Genomic DNA, 16,200 nt, shown 5'->3' with positions numbered 1-16,200 from the left:
GCTCCCCAGCACCTATGTCAGCACACGTCACACTCACACTCGTGCACACACCACTCCCATCACACACACGCCCTCCCTGCACACACACCCTCTGCACATGCTCTCCCTACACACAGACACACACACACACTCATGTACACATCCCACTCATGTGCTCACCACTCCTGTACTCCCTTTCCCACACGCATGTTCACATGCACCCCCGTGTTCACACCCCTCCCAGACATCTGTTCACACCCTCGGGCACAGACACACCCTTTCATGCCACTGACACGCTCGCACACACCCAGGCCGCCCATGATTCAGATGCTTTCCTGTGCACAGTTCACACTCCCTTGTGCCCCTGTTCACTGGCCCCCATTCACACTCCTGAGCCACACTGTTGCACATCCCCACACACACGCATCATCTCGTGCACACGTTCACATGCGCCCATGCCCCCTTGCATGGTCCACCCATGCATGAGTGTGTGTGAATGCTTACACTCAGCACACTCATGTGTGTGTACACATGCCCGCATCTGCTCTCCTTCGCTCCTGTGTGTGTGCTCTTTCATCCACACTCCTGCACTACGCTCTCACAGACAGCCACCAAATCATAACCTGGAAGATGCCAAAAGCGGTGCCTGATGAGGTGCTGCTGTGAGTGTGGGTGATAGACCAGCGGCCCCCGAGGATGGCCAGGAGTGATGTGCTCAGGGCAGGGGTTGCTGAGCTGCCTTCCTGTGGGGGCCGGGGTGTCATTCGAGCCGTCTTGGGGTCCTGAGCCCCAGATACTGGCAGAGCTCTGGCCATGGTCTCCCAGGCCCCAGGCTCCTTGAGTTTGTGGAAGCCTGAGGGGTGGCCTCCAGCCCATCCCCAAGGGCCCTGCCCTGGTGGCCGACTGCTTCCAGGGGACAGGCAGGCTCCCGAGCGAGTGGCAGTGAGCACCCAGCTGGGCAAGGCTGGCTCCTGTGAAATGTACGTTTCAGCTGTGCCTCTGCACCCAGAGGAGGCAGGCCCTGGCGGAGTCACACCCGGGCATCACAGCGGTCTGTTTCCCTCCCAGCAAGTTTCACTTCTAAGTTGATTTGTTTTTTCCATTAGAGAAGCATCCATGCTTATTTTTTCGCTTCTGATGCAAGGCGTTTTCTTCTTTTTTCATCTCAAAAGCCACATGTGAATGTTGTAAAAAAAAATCAAGTATGTTTTTCCAAGCCCGCTGGTCAGTTCTCAGCCCCATCTTACTGCGTCTCTCACCCCTCCTTGGCCTGTTCTTGGAAGACAGAGGAGATGGGGTGGTGGGAGCAGCGGTCCCTGGGAGGGGGTGGGAGATGGGGTCAGAGATGCCAGGGGGAGTCACTCGGCTAAGGGGTTGGGGTTCATTCCAAATGTCATCATCAGAGTTATTTCTTTAAAGTCTGTCTTCTCCGCTCGTGTGCAAGCTCCATGAGGCCAGGGACACAGCCGCTCCGCAGCCCTCAGCTCAGGGCCTGGTGCTGGTGGCATTACTGGTAGATTCCAGGAATTCATCGCTGACTGCCCCTGTGCTGTGGCCCCCCTCATCCTGTGCACACTGGGTTCCTCTTGCAACAAATGCACGGGGCCCTTCCACCCACTGTGCTTACTTCCCCCATTAGAAAACTTACTCGAAAGTTTTATTTCATTACTTTTTTTCCAAAAGCAATAATTGTTCACTGCAAAAAAAAAAAAAAACAGAGAGAGAGAGAGACTTCAATATATTGTTTACTATAAAGTATAAGACACACCTAGGGGCCGGCTTGATGGCGCAGTGGTTAAGTGCGCATGTTCTGCTTTGGTGGCCTGGGGTTCACCAGTTCCAATTCCGGGTGCGGACATGGCACCACTTGGCAAGCCATGCTCTGGCAGGCGTCCTACATGTAAAGTAGAGGAAGATGGGCACGGATGTTAGCTCAGGGCCAGCCTTCCCCAGCAAAAAGAGGAAGATTGGCAGCAGATGCTAGCTCAGGGCTAATCTTCCTCAAAAAAAAACACACACACACACACACACATATCCACTCCTGTGCCCACCCCCACCCCAGGTCCCATTTCCCAGATGTAACACACCTCAGCATCATGGAGGTGATCATTCTAGACCTTTTCTCTAGACATTCAATCTGTTAGTCAGTCTGCAAGTATCTATTGAGCATCACTGTGTGCCAGCACTGTCAGGAGCCAGGAAATTAGCAGTGAACAAAACGGGCAAAATTCCTAGAGGGCAGGTTCACTCAAACAATAAATGCATATGGAATATGCATATTACACGTATAGCTTTTTCTTACTACAAAATGGGATCCCCTAAATATTCTTTAATATTCATCCAGTTTAGAAAAATCAGAAAAACACCCAAAGTAGAGGGGAAAAAAAAAACAACCTAAGTTTTAGATTCATGATCCAAAGAGAGTCGCGTTTCATAGCTTCGTTTAACACCTTGCAGTTTTTATTTAGGCATAATTTTGTTTTATTTTGCAAAGTCATGATCATACTGAAAGCATAGTTTTTCCTTCTTTTTTATGGCACAAGTAATGAAAACAGAAAATGTAAAATTCCTTGTAAATCTACTACTCACAATTAATCACTGCTAATCCTTAATATGATATATACATTTGTTCCAGAACTAGAACTTTGGGGTCACACTGAATCCATCACTCAGTAACTGACTCTGATCTCATAGTATATTTCTGCGACAGTAATTATGCTTCTATACCGTTTTTTCATGGCTGTAGACTTGGTCATCGTGTGAGTTCGCCATCATGGGATCAACCAGCCTCCTTTTCTTGGACCTTAGGATATTTCCAATTTTTTCTTTTTATCAGAACACCTAAATGAATGAAGCAAAGTGTTTGCACATATCTTTAGGTATCTGAGTATGATTTTGCATTGTTTTTATTCACTCGTATTTTAACTACATCAAAATGTTGATTGCAGTTAGCTTTGATGGTATTCTATGAGATTATTATTTTGTGTTTATACTTTTTTGTCTTCTCTAAATGCTTTGCAGAGAACAGGTTTTACCTGCATAATCACGATATCGTTTAAAATTATGCCATGCAGAAATTTCCAGATTACCACAGTTTTCATGGTGATGGCTTTTTATGGCTGCCTGTAATTCCATCTAGGCCATAACTCACTTGACTATCCCCTATCCTTGGCCGTTTGGGTTTTTTCCCAACTTTTTCAAGATCGTGATGCAGGAACCCCGCTCCGTATTTGGGGTTATGTCCTCATGGAACAGCCCAGCAAAGGCTGGCAAACAGCTTTCACACCTGTGGGACTTCCTGCCAAACTGCTCTCCCAAAAGGATGTTCCAGTTTCCACTCCCACCAGCAGCGTGTGGGAATGGCCGCCCAGCTGCCCTCCTCTCCTGGAGGCGGTTCAGGCCCCTGGACGTCGCTCTGTCTGCCAGGCGGGCGAGAGAGAACAGGGAATGGTTTTGTCGGCGATGCGAGTGTGATGACCCCAGGCCCGGAACTGCAGGAGTGAGTTTTAACAAGCCCAGTTCCCAGAACAGAACCTGCAAAGTAAAAGAAAAGCAAGCAAGCGAGGAAAAACTCTGCTGGAAAAAACACACACATACACGGATTAAAATAATATTTGGCACTTACGTCGCACTTTTAAAATTCTTCAAACGCTTTATAAACACTAGCTAATTAATTGAGCCTCCTAAATCTGGTTGCAGTTGGTGGAGAGAGCTCAAGAGGAGCTAAAAAAAAAAAAGTGGGGGGGAGCCAGGCCTGCACATCTCCAGATTCTGGCGTCGCCTCCCGGGGTGTGATTGCAGGCCTCCGGCTGCACCACGAGAATAGCCGGCTCCGACAACGCCCGCCCGATTCCGCAGCCTCCTCTCCTGCTCGCGAAGATCCTCTCACCGACCGACCGCTGACTCACAGCCCTGTGTGGTGTTATTGATAAGATAATAATAACTGCCATTTGTTACACGCATCTGTGGGCCAGGCGCGGTCCCAGGCTCCAGGTCTCCTAGATATGCCTATAGCAGCTCCATCTACAGATGAGCAAAGAGGCTCAGAGAGGGGATTTGCCCAGGAGCCAGAAAAATCCCTCCCTCCTTCCTTCATTCATGGATGTGTTCATCTGACATGTATTTATTGAGGCCCAGTGTGTGCCAGACAGTGTTCCAGGCAGGGGGTGGGGAGCAGGTCCTTGTGGACCCTGCGTCCTTGCTGGGGGGACTATGATAATCCTGAGAAAATCAAGTATGTAAATAATGTATCTGTAATAAGTGGGGACAGAAACTGCAATTTAACCTGCACCAATGTGGCAGGTGCTTATGTCCAACTGTGTCATTGTCCTCATGACTGTCCTGGGGGCAGGGGGGTGGGTGCTTGTACCCCCTGTTTATGGAAGATGGACTGGAGGCCCAGGGAGGGCGGGTGCTGAGCTGGCTGCAGGGGAACCCTGCTCTCTCAGGCCTGCGGGCCCAGTGCCTGTGCTTCCTCCAAGCGGCATTTCCAGTTTGCCCAGTCCCGATGCTGGAATGCAGACCCCCTGGGAGTGTTCCTGGCTCGATGCTGTTGGCAGCTGCTGGTGCTGCCTCTCATGTCTCTGGGTCGCTGTCTGCCTCTTTGGGTCCTCCATGTGTCTCTCACACACCTGGCCACCAGCTCCACCCCAGCCTCTGCCCTCTGTGGACTCTGGTTCCTTCCCCTGCTCCATGCGGGTGATCCCTGGCGTGGGAGTCAGGGCTGGGACAATAGGCAGGTGGATGAGAGGCCTGTCCTGAGGCTCTGGGCTTGCCCATAGTGAGGGCAGACCGGAGTCCGTGGGCCTCCCTTTCCTTGGGTGCCTGGCCCCTGCCAGGAGGGTGGTGCCAGGCCATGAGCTGGTGGGTAGATTCACAGGGTCTCAGCCAGCACCAGAGGGGGCTGCTCAGGGCATTGGCTGTATCCCTGCAAGGCACAAGTGGCCTAGGTCAGGACAGGGCAAGGTCACATCGTGGGTCAGTGGAATGCCCAGGCGGAGACCAGATGGCCCCTCTGCACCTACACCAGGCTGCCGCCTCTCTGTGTCTCTGTCTTTCTTGTTCTCTTTTCCCTGACTCCGTCTCACTCTCTCACTTTGTCTCTGTCTGTCTGCCTCTCCCTCTGCCCATCTCTGTGTGTCTCTCCCTCTCTGTTTCTCCCGGGTCTTCATCATCTGTCCTTTCTCCCTGCCTTGTTCAGAATCAGGGCCCTCACCGTGCCCTGCTCTGAGCACCTGTGGCACGTCTCACAGCAACTGCACCTGCCCATTCATCTTCCTGGCTGTGTCCTGCTCTCCTCCCCCATCTCCTCTCTCTGGAGCCCCTGTCTCACCTGCCCCAGTGCTCTAACAGGGGGCTCAGTCCCCTACCTGCCACTGACCTCCAGGACTCTTTCCAGCTGCCCAGCCCAAAGCCCTTGAGGCCTGACCTGGGCCCACCTCCTGTGAGTCCCCAGCATCTAGCAGGGGTCTGGTCTGCAGGAGCATCAGCGAGGGTGGGTGAGAGTCAAGTTTGAGCAACAGACCCTCCCTCATTTATTCATTGTGTAAGACAGTAGCTTCCCCGTGCCCAGCTTGGTGCTGAGTGACTTCTGCCTGTCATCTTTTCAGAACCATTTTGTAGATAAGCAACTGAGACTCAAAACTGATGGGTAAACTAGGTCACGTGTGAATAAAAGTCAAGTGAGATTTCAAACCAGGAGAGACGACTCCAAAGACCAGATACTGCTTTTTGCGCTGTCCTGGCCCAGGCCTGTGGTTTGGTCCTACCAGAGATCCATCGAGATGGGGTCATAGAACTGACGGATGAGGAGACTAAGGCTCCGGGGCAGGAAAGGGACCTGCCCAGACTAAGGGCAGCACTCCTGTTCATGTGGTGCTTGGCAGTGCTCAGCACACGCACAGGATCTTCTCAGTGACGCGAGTGATGGCCAAGGTCACGCAGCAGTAAGCCCTGAGCCAGGATTTGAACCCAAGTCCTCCTACCTCACTGCTCCAGAGCCTGGACAAGCCTCGACTGCTGAGTACAGCTTCCCTGCTCGCATCCTGCTTCCTGGGCTGGGCCCAAAACACAATCTAAACTCCTTGTAGAGCCCCCAGCACACCCTGCTGCCACCCACCTCTCAGCCTTTGCCCAGCCTGTTCCGTCTGTCAGGAACACTGTGCCCTTTCTTCCTGGGGAATTCAGATTTGAATTCAGAGGCCACCTCAGGCATGATTCTTCCAGAGAGGGCTCAGGAGCTCAAACCTACTCTCTGCCACACCACTTAACCTCTCTGTGCCTCAGTTCCTCATTTCTGATATCTCACATTACAGGCTCATTGTGAGGGTTACATGCAATGTCCATGCAGTGTGCTGAGCTCAAGGCCCAGCTCATGGTGTGCACTCAGTCAGTGAAAGTGGTTGTTGATAGACACTTGAGGAAAAGCATACAGGATCACTTAAAGATGAATAAACAACTGTTTTGTGTTTCCCTCCAGGCGCGGCAGGTGAGGACCTGCAGGTGATTCAGCCTGACAAGTCAGTGTCCGTCGCAGCTGGAGAGACGGCCACTCTGCGCTGCACACTGACCTCCCTGTACCCTGTGGGGCCCATCCAGTGGTTCAGGGGGACAGGACCAGGCCGGGAGTTAATCTACAGTTTCAAAGGAGGCCACTTCCCCCGAGTCACAAATGTTTCAGACAACACAGAGAGAAACAACATGGACTTTTCCATCCGCGTCAGTAACATCACCCCAGCAGACACTGGTACCTACTACTGCGTGAAGTTCCGGAAAGGGAGCCCTGATGCAGAGGTTAAGTCTGGACCAGGCACCCAGCTCACTGTGAGTGGTGAGTACAGCGTGGGCCTCCTTTGTCCCCTGGTGTGGGACAACAAGTCAAAAATAACACCCTCCATTCTTTGAGTAACAACAAGAATCAGGCACGGCAGTGGGTGTCTATACTCATGATCTGATTTCACCCCCTTCTATAGATCAGGGAACTTGAGGCCTAGAGAGGTCGTGCGAGTTGCTTGAGGCCCCAAGGCTGGTAAATGTGGGAAGAGTCTGGAACCACCATCTGCCTGGCTCCACAGCCCCTGCCTTTTCCAATCCCGTCCAGCCCTTTGGATCCAGGGACGAGGGAACCAAAAGTCTGAGTGACCCGCCCAGTCACAAGGCCAGACGTCACCCTGCCTCCAGAGAGTGCCCCTCAGTGTGACTGAGTCTCCCTTTACTCAGCAGTTACTGAGCACCTACTGTGTGCCAGGCTGTGCCCTGGGTGCTGGGGAAGCCGCAGTGGACACAGCAGGCAAAGGCTCTTCTCCCAGGAAGCTCACGTTCTCTTCCCTTCCTGTGAGGGAAATCCACTCAGGGCAGGGAGGGGAGGGGAGGACGTGTGTTTCTTCGTTTCATCTTCAGGACATCACACTGAGAGGACAGCCCTGGGAGGCACAGAATCACTGTTTACTCTGACAACCTGGCTGGAGGAGATGCACAGAGGTTTGGTGTTTGCTGTGTATCTGTCCAGAAAACCCTCGTGTGATTCAGGGACCGACTCACATAGTCACTGAAAGCTCCAGACAGAGCTGAGGCATCTCAGAATGTCCTTCACCCAGGGAAGAGGTGCCCCATGTGGGTGACGTAGGGCTTCCTCACTGAGGCAGCAAAGATTTCTACCAGAAAGGTTTTTCTACCAGAGGTCAGGGTTTTCTACCAGAGGCCAGGGTCCTGAATCTTGGAATGTCAGTATAGAATGGACCTTGGACTCATCTGGCCCAACCCCACATATAGAGACGGGGAGCCTGAGGCCAAGAGAAGATGGACACTTGCCCACGGTCACATTTCCAGTGAGTGAGGGGATCTTTCCAGAACCTGATCTGATTCCAGGCAGGCTCCTTCCTGCCTGGCATTGGACACTCTTTCCATGGAAGAGCCTGGTGCATAGTAAGGATGAATAAAAACTCCTTACACCAAACCATTCAACGGGAAGCCAGCATTTCTCCTTTGGTCAGTTTCCCCACAGTTCAGAATGCCCCTCTTTCAGAGCCTTAGGCCCAAGTTACTTGGGAGCCTCTCCCCACCTTCAGCCACATCAACCCCAGTCAAGCCTTCCATACCAGCACCCAGAGCTGCCCATTGTCTCAACAGCTGCATAAAATCCGTCGAATGGAGATCGCCTCCTTCATTTTCCAGCCTTCCGTCTATGGATATAACTTGTTCCCAACCTTGGGATATTAAAACAGCCCTGCAGGGACCAATCCAGTGGTGCAGTGGTTAAGTGAGCACATTCCGCTTTGGTGACCTGGGGTTTGCCGGTTCAGATCTCAGGTGCGGACATGGCAGCGCTTGGCAAGCCATGCTGTGACAGGCGTCCCACATATAAAGTAGAGGAAGATGGGCATGGATGTTAGCTCAGGGCCAGTCTTCCTCAAAATGAAAAAAAAAAGATTACAAAACACAAACTTATAAAACAGCCGTGCAGGCGATAACCTTGTCCATGCACCATCTACTCAAGTGGGAGATGCCCTGGAGGTGGCTTTGCTAGGTCAGAGGGTGTGTGTATTTTATTTGTGTGGATATTGACAAATTTCCCTCCAAGACATGGGAGCAGTTGAGTTTCACAACCCCAAGACATAGGCAGGAAAGGTGGCTTTATCCTGATTTTGCAGCTATTGCTGAAGTTCCCAAAGATGTCTCCCTTCCCTAGATGATCCCAGCTAGTAAGTGGCTGCACCGGCACTCAGACCTGCTGCCTCCTAGTAGAGGGCTCACTCCGCTTCCCCAAGCCGCTGCCCTGATGATGCCCTGGATGAGAAAGGAGGGAGGCAGAGGGGACAGGGAGCAGCAGTGGGCCACACCTGTGTCTCCATCCCAGCACTTACTCTTAGAACCAGTGCTGTGAGGGAGGGGCCAGCTGTAGCTCTTTAACAGAGGAGGACACTGAGGCTCAGAGAGGGGACCTGACCTGAGCAGGCAGGGGAGCCAAGGTTGAACCCCCAGCAGCCTGACTCACAGCCCTGCTCTGCAGCACCCCGCTGTGCTTGTCACAGTGTGGGGAAAAGCTCCGACCCTCTTCCCTTTAAAATCTTATATTGCTCTGTTCTTCAGCAATAAGCATTTTTTTAAAAAAGACCTGTTGGGAAGTAGGGTCAGCTTTCCAACCCCAGGTCAGACAGATCCTGCAGGCGTCTCATGATGGGCTGAGCCTGTTCCTAAAACACCGGGCTCAGCATGCGTCACAGCACTCAGGAGTCTCCCCCAGTGTGGTGATGTTGCTCCTTCACCGAGCAGCCTGCGGGAGCAGCTCTGGGAAGGGCAGTGTGGACGAGCAGAGAGAGGCCCGCACTCCCAGCAACACCGTGCAGCCCGTTCCTGACTCTGCAGACTGAGGACGAGGAGGGGAGGCATTGCCTAGGGGTGCTGGGGCCCTGCGAGAGCAAGAGTTCAAATTGTAGACGAATCATCAGGAACAGAGCCCATGTCCTCCCTTTATTGCTGCAGGATCACCAGCCTGGGCACTCCAAGGGGACTCCTCCCTATAAATGCTTGAAGTCAGGAATCCCAGAGGGAGAGGGAGGGTGGTGGTCAGCATGGGGGCTCAGGGAGGTGGGCACTTGCCCTGTGATGGACATGAAAGCTTGGGTGCCATGGGAGATTCCCACTGGGATGCAGTGGGGGGGAGGAGACAGTCCCTTCATTTCTCTCAGCCTCAGTTTCCCCATCTGTAAAATGGGGATGATCACAGACTCCTGTTAGGACAGTAGAAAGGATCTGAGGCGCTCTGTGTAAATCACCCAGCACAGAGCAGCACCCCCAAATCCAGGTGTTACTTCAAGGTTGGGACCCAGTTCCCTTTGCTGGGCCTCAGTGCCCTCACTAGTAGAAAGTGGATGATCATGCAACCTCTCCAGGATGTGTGAGGAATACAAGAGCCTGGTGATTTTTCCCCTGACAAGGGTGGCTCCTTGTGCTGCTAGGGCTGCGAGAAGAGCATTTGGGGTGTGGGTGCCTCAAAATAGCAGGTGCCCGTGACAGGTCTTTGGAGCTCAAGATCACACGCCCGAGTGGAGTGTCAGGACCCCTCCCAGGAGCTCCTGGGGCTGAGAGCAGCTTCCTGCACTCTCCACCCCAAAGATGGGCAGTCCAGACGCCCCATTCAGATCCGAGCTTCATCGCTGGGGAAACCTTCCCATCTCTAAACACGTGTGTCTCACAGGCTGGATCCCTGCAAACACTCCTGCTCAGCCCCCAGCACCCACTGCCTCCACCCACCAAGACAGCCCTGAGGAAATCAGTCCTTCGTCCTTTCAGACACTCAGCTTTCTGTAAAGAGCTGATCTGCAGCAAACGCCTGTGATCACCTGTGTGTTTTGAAAGCCAATTCACCAAACTTGTTTCCTGAGGGCATTATTAAAAAAAAGAGGGAAAGAATCATATATTGGGGGTTTCTACTGAGTTTTTCATGGCAGCTGCATGAACAGGATTCAAGACTTTTCTTGGTGTTTCTGCAAAGCTTTTGTTTTACCTAAAACCAGTGGGTAGTTTCAGGACTAGGAATGACCACATCGTATGATAACAGTCACAGGTGTTATTTATTAAGCACCTACTATATACCAGGCTCTGGGTTTTACACACATCTTCACCCATCTCCCAGGGTGGTGTCTTGATCCACTTTATACAGAAACAGATACTGAGGCTCAGGATAAAGAACAGAGATGCTAAAATGAATCAGTCGTGTGTGTGGTGAGATGTGCTCTGCCCTTTACCCGCTGTGCACTCTCGGCCAGCCCTGTTCCTCTCTGAGCCTCATTCCATAAATGGGACCACACTCAGGCCTCCCTCACAGGGCTGGTGGGAGGATTAAGGAGCTGAGGGGCCCAGAGGGATCAGACAGGGTCAGCCTCCCAAAAAGTTCAGTTAAATGGTGACTGATCACAGCATCTTGTCCATCTAGGGGCATCGGGGCTGCTGGTGTTTTATGACTTGACTTATTCAAGTGACCCTCTGTTCTGAAAATATTTAACGACTTTTAGGGAGCAAGTTTATTATTCACAAAGGCAAATATTTGGTGACTGTAGCAGAAGGTGTTGGGTAATAATTGACAATTTGGAGACACTCTATAGGACCCATCTACAGGGAGAGACTGCCCTCACTTTTGACTCACTGAATTGTGTATGTTTCAGGACACTGCTCCCTAGGCCTGTGTCTGTGTCTCTTCTGACTTAACAACAATTAAGAGATTAACCGCCTTTGGCTTTCTCAGCTTCGGTGATCTTTGTTTTCAACCCAAAACTGACACGAGAGAAGAATCCAGATTCAGAAAAACTTCCTTTCACCCCCACTCTTTCGAATTTAGGCATTGGCACAGTTAGACCTGCTGGATAATTTGTAGAAGGAAGAAAACTATGGAGTAAATTCATAAAAACCTGCAGGGAGAGCTCTGGATATGAATTAAGTCTAGGTTAAAGATGGATCTGTGTTTATTTATTTATTTATTTATTTTTTTTTTTATTAATGTTATGATAGATTACAAGCTTGTGAGATTTCAGTTGTACATTTTTGTTAGTCATGTTGTGGGTACACCACTTCCCCCTTCGTACCCTCCCCCCACCCCCCCTTTTCCCTGGTAACCACCGATCAGATCTCCTTGTCAATATACTAATTTCCACCTATGAGTGGAGTCATATAGAGTTCGTCTTTCTCTGACTGGCTTATTTCACTTAACATAATGCCCTCGAGGTCCATCCACGTTGTTGTGAATGGGCCAATTTCGTCTTTTTTTTATGGCTGAGTAGTATTCCATTGTGTATATATACCACATCTTCTTTATCCAGTCATCAGTTTCTGGGCATGTAGGCTGGTTCCACGTCTTGGCTATTGTAAATAATGCTGCGATGAACATAGGGGTGCAACGGACTCTTGAGATATCTGATATCAGGTTCTTAGGATAGATACCCAGTAATGGGATGGCTGGGTCATAGGGTATTTCTATTTTTAACTTTTTGAGAAATCTCCATACTGTTTTCCATAGTGGCTGTACCAGTTTGCATTCCCACCAACAGTGTATGAGGGTTCCTCTTTCTCCACAACCTCTCCAACATTTGTCGTTCTTGGTTTTGGATGTTTTTGCCAATCTAACGGGGGTAAGGTGATATCTTAGTGTAGTTTTGATTTGCATTTCCCTGATGATTAGCGATGATGAACATCTTTTCATGTGTCTATTGGCCATATTCATATCTTCTTTTGAGAAATGTCTGTTCATGTCCTCTGCCCATTTTTTGATCGGGTTGTTTGTTTTTTTGTTGTTAAGCAGTGTGAGTTCTTTGTATATTATGGAGATTAACCCTTTGTCGGATAAGTGGCTTGTAAATATTTTTTCCCAATTAGTGAGCTGTTTTTTTGTTTCAATTCTGTTTTCCCTTGCCTTGAAGAAGCTCTTTAGTCTGATGAAGTCCCATTTGTTTATTCTTTCTATTGTTTCCCTCAACTGAGGAGTTACAGTGTCCGAAAAGATTCTTTTGAAACGGATGTCAAAGAGTGTACTGCCTATATTCTCTTCCAAAAGACTTATTGTCTCAGGCCTAATCTTTAGGTCTTTGATCCATTTTGAGTTTATTTTGGTGTGTGGTGAAAAAGAATGGTCAATTTTCAATCTTTTGCATGTGGCTGTCCAGTTTTCCCAGCACCATTTGTTGAAGAGACTTTCTTTTCTCCATTGTAGGCCCTCTGCTCCTTTGTCGAAGATTAGCTGTCCATAGATGTGTGGTTTTATCTCTGGGCTTTCAATTCTGTTCCATTGATCTGTGGACCTGTTTTTGTACCAGTACCATGCTGTTTTGATCACTGTAGCTTTGTAGTATGTTTTGAAATCGGGGATTGTGATTCCGCCGGCTTTGTTTTTCTTGCTCAGGATTGCTTTAGCAATTCGCGGTCTTTTGTTCCCCCATATGAATTTTAGGATTGTTTGTTCAATTTCTGTGAAGAATGTTCTTGGGATTCTGATTGGGATAGCATTGAATCTGTATATTGCTTTAGGTAGTATGGACATTTTAACTATGTTTATTCTTCCAATCCATGTACAACGAATGTTTTTCCATCTCTTTATGTCATCGCCTATTTCTTTCAAGAAAGTCTTGTAGTTTTCATTGTATAGATCCTTCACTTCCTTGGTTAAGTTTATCCCAAGGTATTTTATTCTTTTCGTTGCGATTGTGAATGGGATAGAGTTCTTGAGTTCTTTTTCTGTTAGTTTATTGTTAGTGTATAGAAATGCTACTGATTTATGCACGTTAATTTTATACCCTGCTACTTTGCTGTAGTTGTTGATTATTTCTAATAGTTTTTCTGTGGATTCTTTGGGGTTTTCTATGTATAAGATCATGTCGTCTGCAAACAACGAGAGTTTTACTTCTTCGTTACCTATTTGGATTCCTTTTATTTCTTTTTCCTGCCGAATTGCTCTGGCTGTGTTTATTTTTGTGAAGCATCTTTTGTTTTACTCAAAGCAAAAATGCTTCCACTGCCTGATTTAACCCTCAGTGCAACCCGGGAAGGAGAAATGCTGGCCGCCCATCTCACAGAGGAGGAGCTGGGATGTGCCCCAGCCACTCCTCTCATCGGCCGGCCAGCCTGGTTCCAGCTTTCATGGCGGGCCTGCTGTGCCACTGCTCTCATGCGTTTACTCCTGTAAATGCTTTCTCTGAAGTGGGTAAGGTTTCCAGGGGAGGCCAGCCAGGAACAGTTAATACAGAGTGAGACCCACTAGTAATTGTGTTCCTGTGCCCAGATTGGTGGGAAATCAGCTGGCAGAGCAAGGAAGCTGGACCTTGAACTCAGGCCTGGAATTCCATGCCCCTGCCCCTTACTCAGAGTCTACCTCTGGAGCCTGTTGTCCTCCTCTGTAAGATGAGGATCACCCGCCCTCCCAGCACTAATAGGAGGAGTGAAAAATAATATATGTGAAGCTTCTTAACAGTGTCACACACTTATGATCAGTGATATAGTCACAGTCATGTTTATTGTTTGTAAATGCTCCTTTTGTAGCCAAACCCTCTCCCCCCGTGGTATCGGGCCCCACGGCGAGGGCCCCGCCCGAGCAGACAGTGAGCTTCACCTGCGAGTCCCACGGCTTCTCCCCCAGAAACATCACCCTGAAATGGTTCAAAAATGGCAATGAGCTCCCAGCCTCCCAGACCAACGTGGACCCAGAAGGAGACAGCGTGTCCTACAGCGTCTCCAGCACAGCCCAGGTGGTGCTGGCCCCGGGGGATGTTCGCTCCCAGGTCATCTGTGAGGTGGCCCACGTCACCCTGCAGGGGGCCCCTCCTCTTCGTGGGACGGCCAACTTGTCTGAGACCATTCGAGGTAGACGCCCTTCACCCCCAGCCCAAGCCCGCACCTGCCCCCAAGCTCCCAAGCCAGCTCCTCCCCCTGCTGTTTCCTCCAGGCCTGAATTTCCCGGAACCCAATTTCTGACAGTCCTTCCCAATCACCAGGCTCCTGGATGTGCTGCTCATTCACTCCTGTTTTAGTGGTGGCCGCCAAGTGAACACCTACTATGTGCCAAGCTCTGTGCTAGATAGTGTCATCTACTTACCAAGAGCAGCTCCAGTCACTGAGCACCTACTCTAAGCCCAGCCCCTGTATGCTTGGTGATTTCATTTATTTTGCTACAGTTATGCTCCCAGTGTATGCCAAGGGCTATGCTTGTTGATTTCACTTATTATGACCCTAATAGGAGCTACCAGTCCCTGAGCACCTACTGTGCGCCCAGCACTGTGGTTTGTGATTCATTCATATGCAAACAGTAGCCTCAGTGTTTGAGCACCTGCTGCATGCCTGGCACTGTCCCGGGTGATTCCCATCTGTAGTGGCAGGTCAGATATGGAGCCCTCCTCTGTGATCTGTCTGTTCCATAAGGTCAGAGCTTCTGCCCTGTGCTGTTTCAGTTCCGCCCACCTTGGAGGTTTCCCAACACTCCATGGCAGGGAACCAAGAGAATATCACCTGCCAGGCGAACAAGTTCTACCCTCAGCGCCTAAAGCTGACCTGGTTGGAGAACGGAAATGTGACCCGAACAGAAACGGCCTCAACCCTCATAGAGAACAAGGATGGGACGTTTAGCTGGACGAGCTGGCTCCTGGTGAACTCATCTGCCCACAGGGAGGATGCGCGGCTCACCTGCCAGGTGGAGCATGACGGGCAGCCAGCAGTCACCAAACAGCATACGCTGAAGGCCTCTGCCCACCAGAAGGAGCAGGACACAGGTGGAACCCCTGGTGAGCCCTCCACTCCAACTGACATGGCTCCTTTTAAACTTTATCTTTTTTTAAAAAGTAGCAATTAATGCTATTATAGAGTAATCTAGAAGTCTATAAATATAAGGTAGAACTTAGAAGTGCGCTCCCCTCCCCCAAATCCCACCCTCCAAGAGTCAGTGCTGGTAAGAGTTTGGTGCGTGTCTTTATAGATTTTGACATAAATACACGTTAAAGAAAGAAGGGATGGAGGGAGCTTATCCTGTTCACAGCATCCTGCCTCTTGCTTTCTTCACCTGACAATGATGACGTCACCATCCATGTCAGCCACCCCCCTCCTCCTTGCTCTTTCTAACCCTTGCCTAGTCCCCCTGGCTGCCATTGCAAGCTTGTCCCCCTGGGCATGGGGGCAGGGAGCCTCAGGATGTTTGTGGCTTATCTCACTGTAATCTCAGCTGCAGTAAATGTCCGTGTGCATCTTCTGTTCCATGTGCAGCTCTTTCTGTGGGACAGTTTCCCAAAGAGCATTTCTAGGCCAAGAGCATGCCCAATGGGACAGTGATACCACTGCCACTCTCCTGGGAGAGTAAAGGGTGCAGGGTGACATTTTCTCAGCCCCCTTCCAACATGTTGTTGATGGATCTCTCTTTTTTCTTCAAAATGGCAGTACCTAGTTGGCATTTCGGTGCCACTGTGGAATGTTCCATCACCTGTCATTAGCATGGCTATGCCTTTCACATAGCAGACTCTTGGAATGGATTAGAATGGAGACCATTTTTTTCCTTCGTGCATCCTTCAAGGGAACGAGGAGCTCTAAAGAAGGCGTAGGGCCCTGTCAGGATGTCCCTTTGATGTCACCGGTTCCTGGTTTTCATAGGATGAGTACTGCCCTGGGAGAGAGGATGTGAGGGTTTCTACTCAGGCTCTGTCACAGACTTGCTGGGTGACCTTGGACAAGTCATTGCCTCTCTCTGGGCCTCTGTGC

At 50.1% G+C, this 16,200-nt stretch overlaps 1 protein-coding gene across 5 annotated transcripts in view; it reads left to right on the top strand.

The window, feature by feature from the left end:
* The window catches only part of SIRPA (signal regulatory protein alpha), a 44,626-nt gene that overhangs the window by 13,083 nt on the left and 15,343 nt on the right, over positions 1-16,200 (top strand). For all 5 annotated transcript variants that reach the window (XM_070247587.1, XM_070247588.1, XM_023626238.2 and 2 more), the window contains exons 3-5: positions 6,458-6,808; positions 14,002-14,322; positions 14,907-15,236. In XM_070247587.1, coding sequence (XP_070103688.1) covers positions 6,458-6,808; positions 14,002-14,322; positions 14,907-15,236 — 1,002 coding nt within the window. The remainder of the gene's footprint in view (positions 1-6,457; positions 6,809-14,001; positions 14,323-14,906; positions 15,237-16,200) is intronic.

This window comes from Equus caballus, chromosome 22 (assembly GCF_041296265.1).
Source record: "Equus caballus isolate H_3958 breed thoroughbred chromosome 22, TB-T2T, whole genome shotgun sequence".
Taxonomy (NCBI): domain Eukaryota; kingdom Metazoa; phylum Chordata; class Mammalia; order Perissodactyla; family Equidae; genus Equus; species Equus caballus.
The sequence above is the reverse complement of the archived record's forward strand: the minus strand, read 5'-3'. Positions and strand labels throughout refer to the sequence as shown.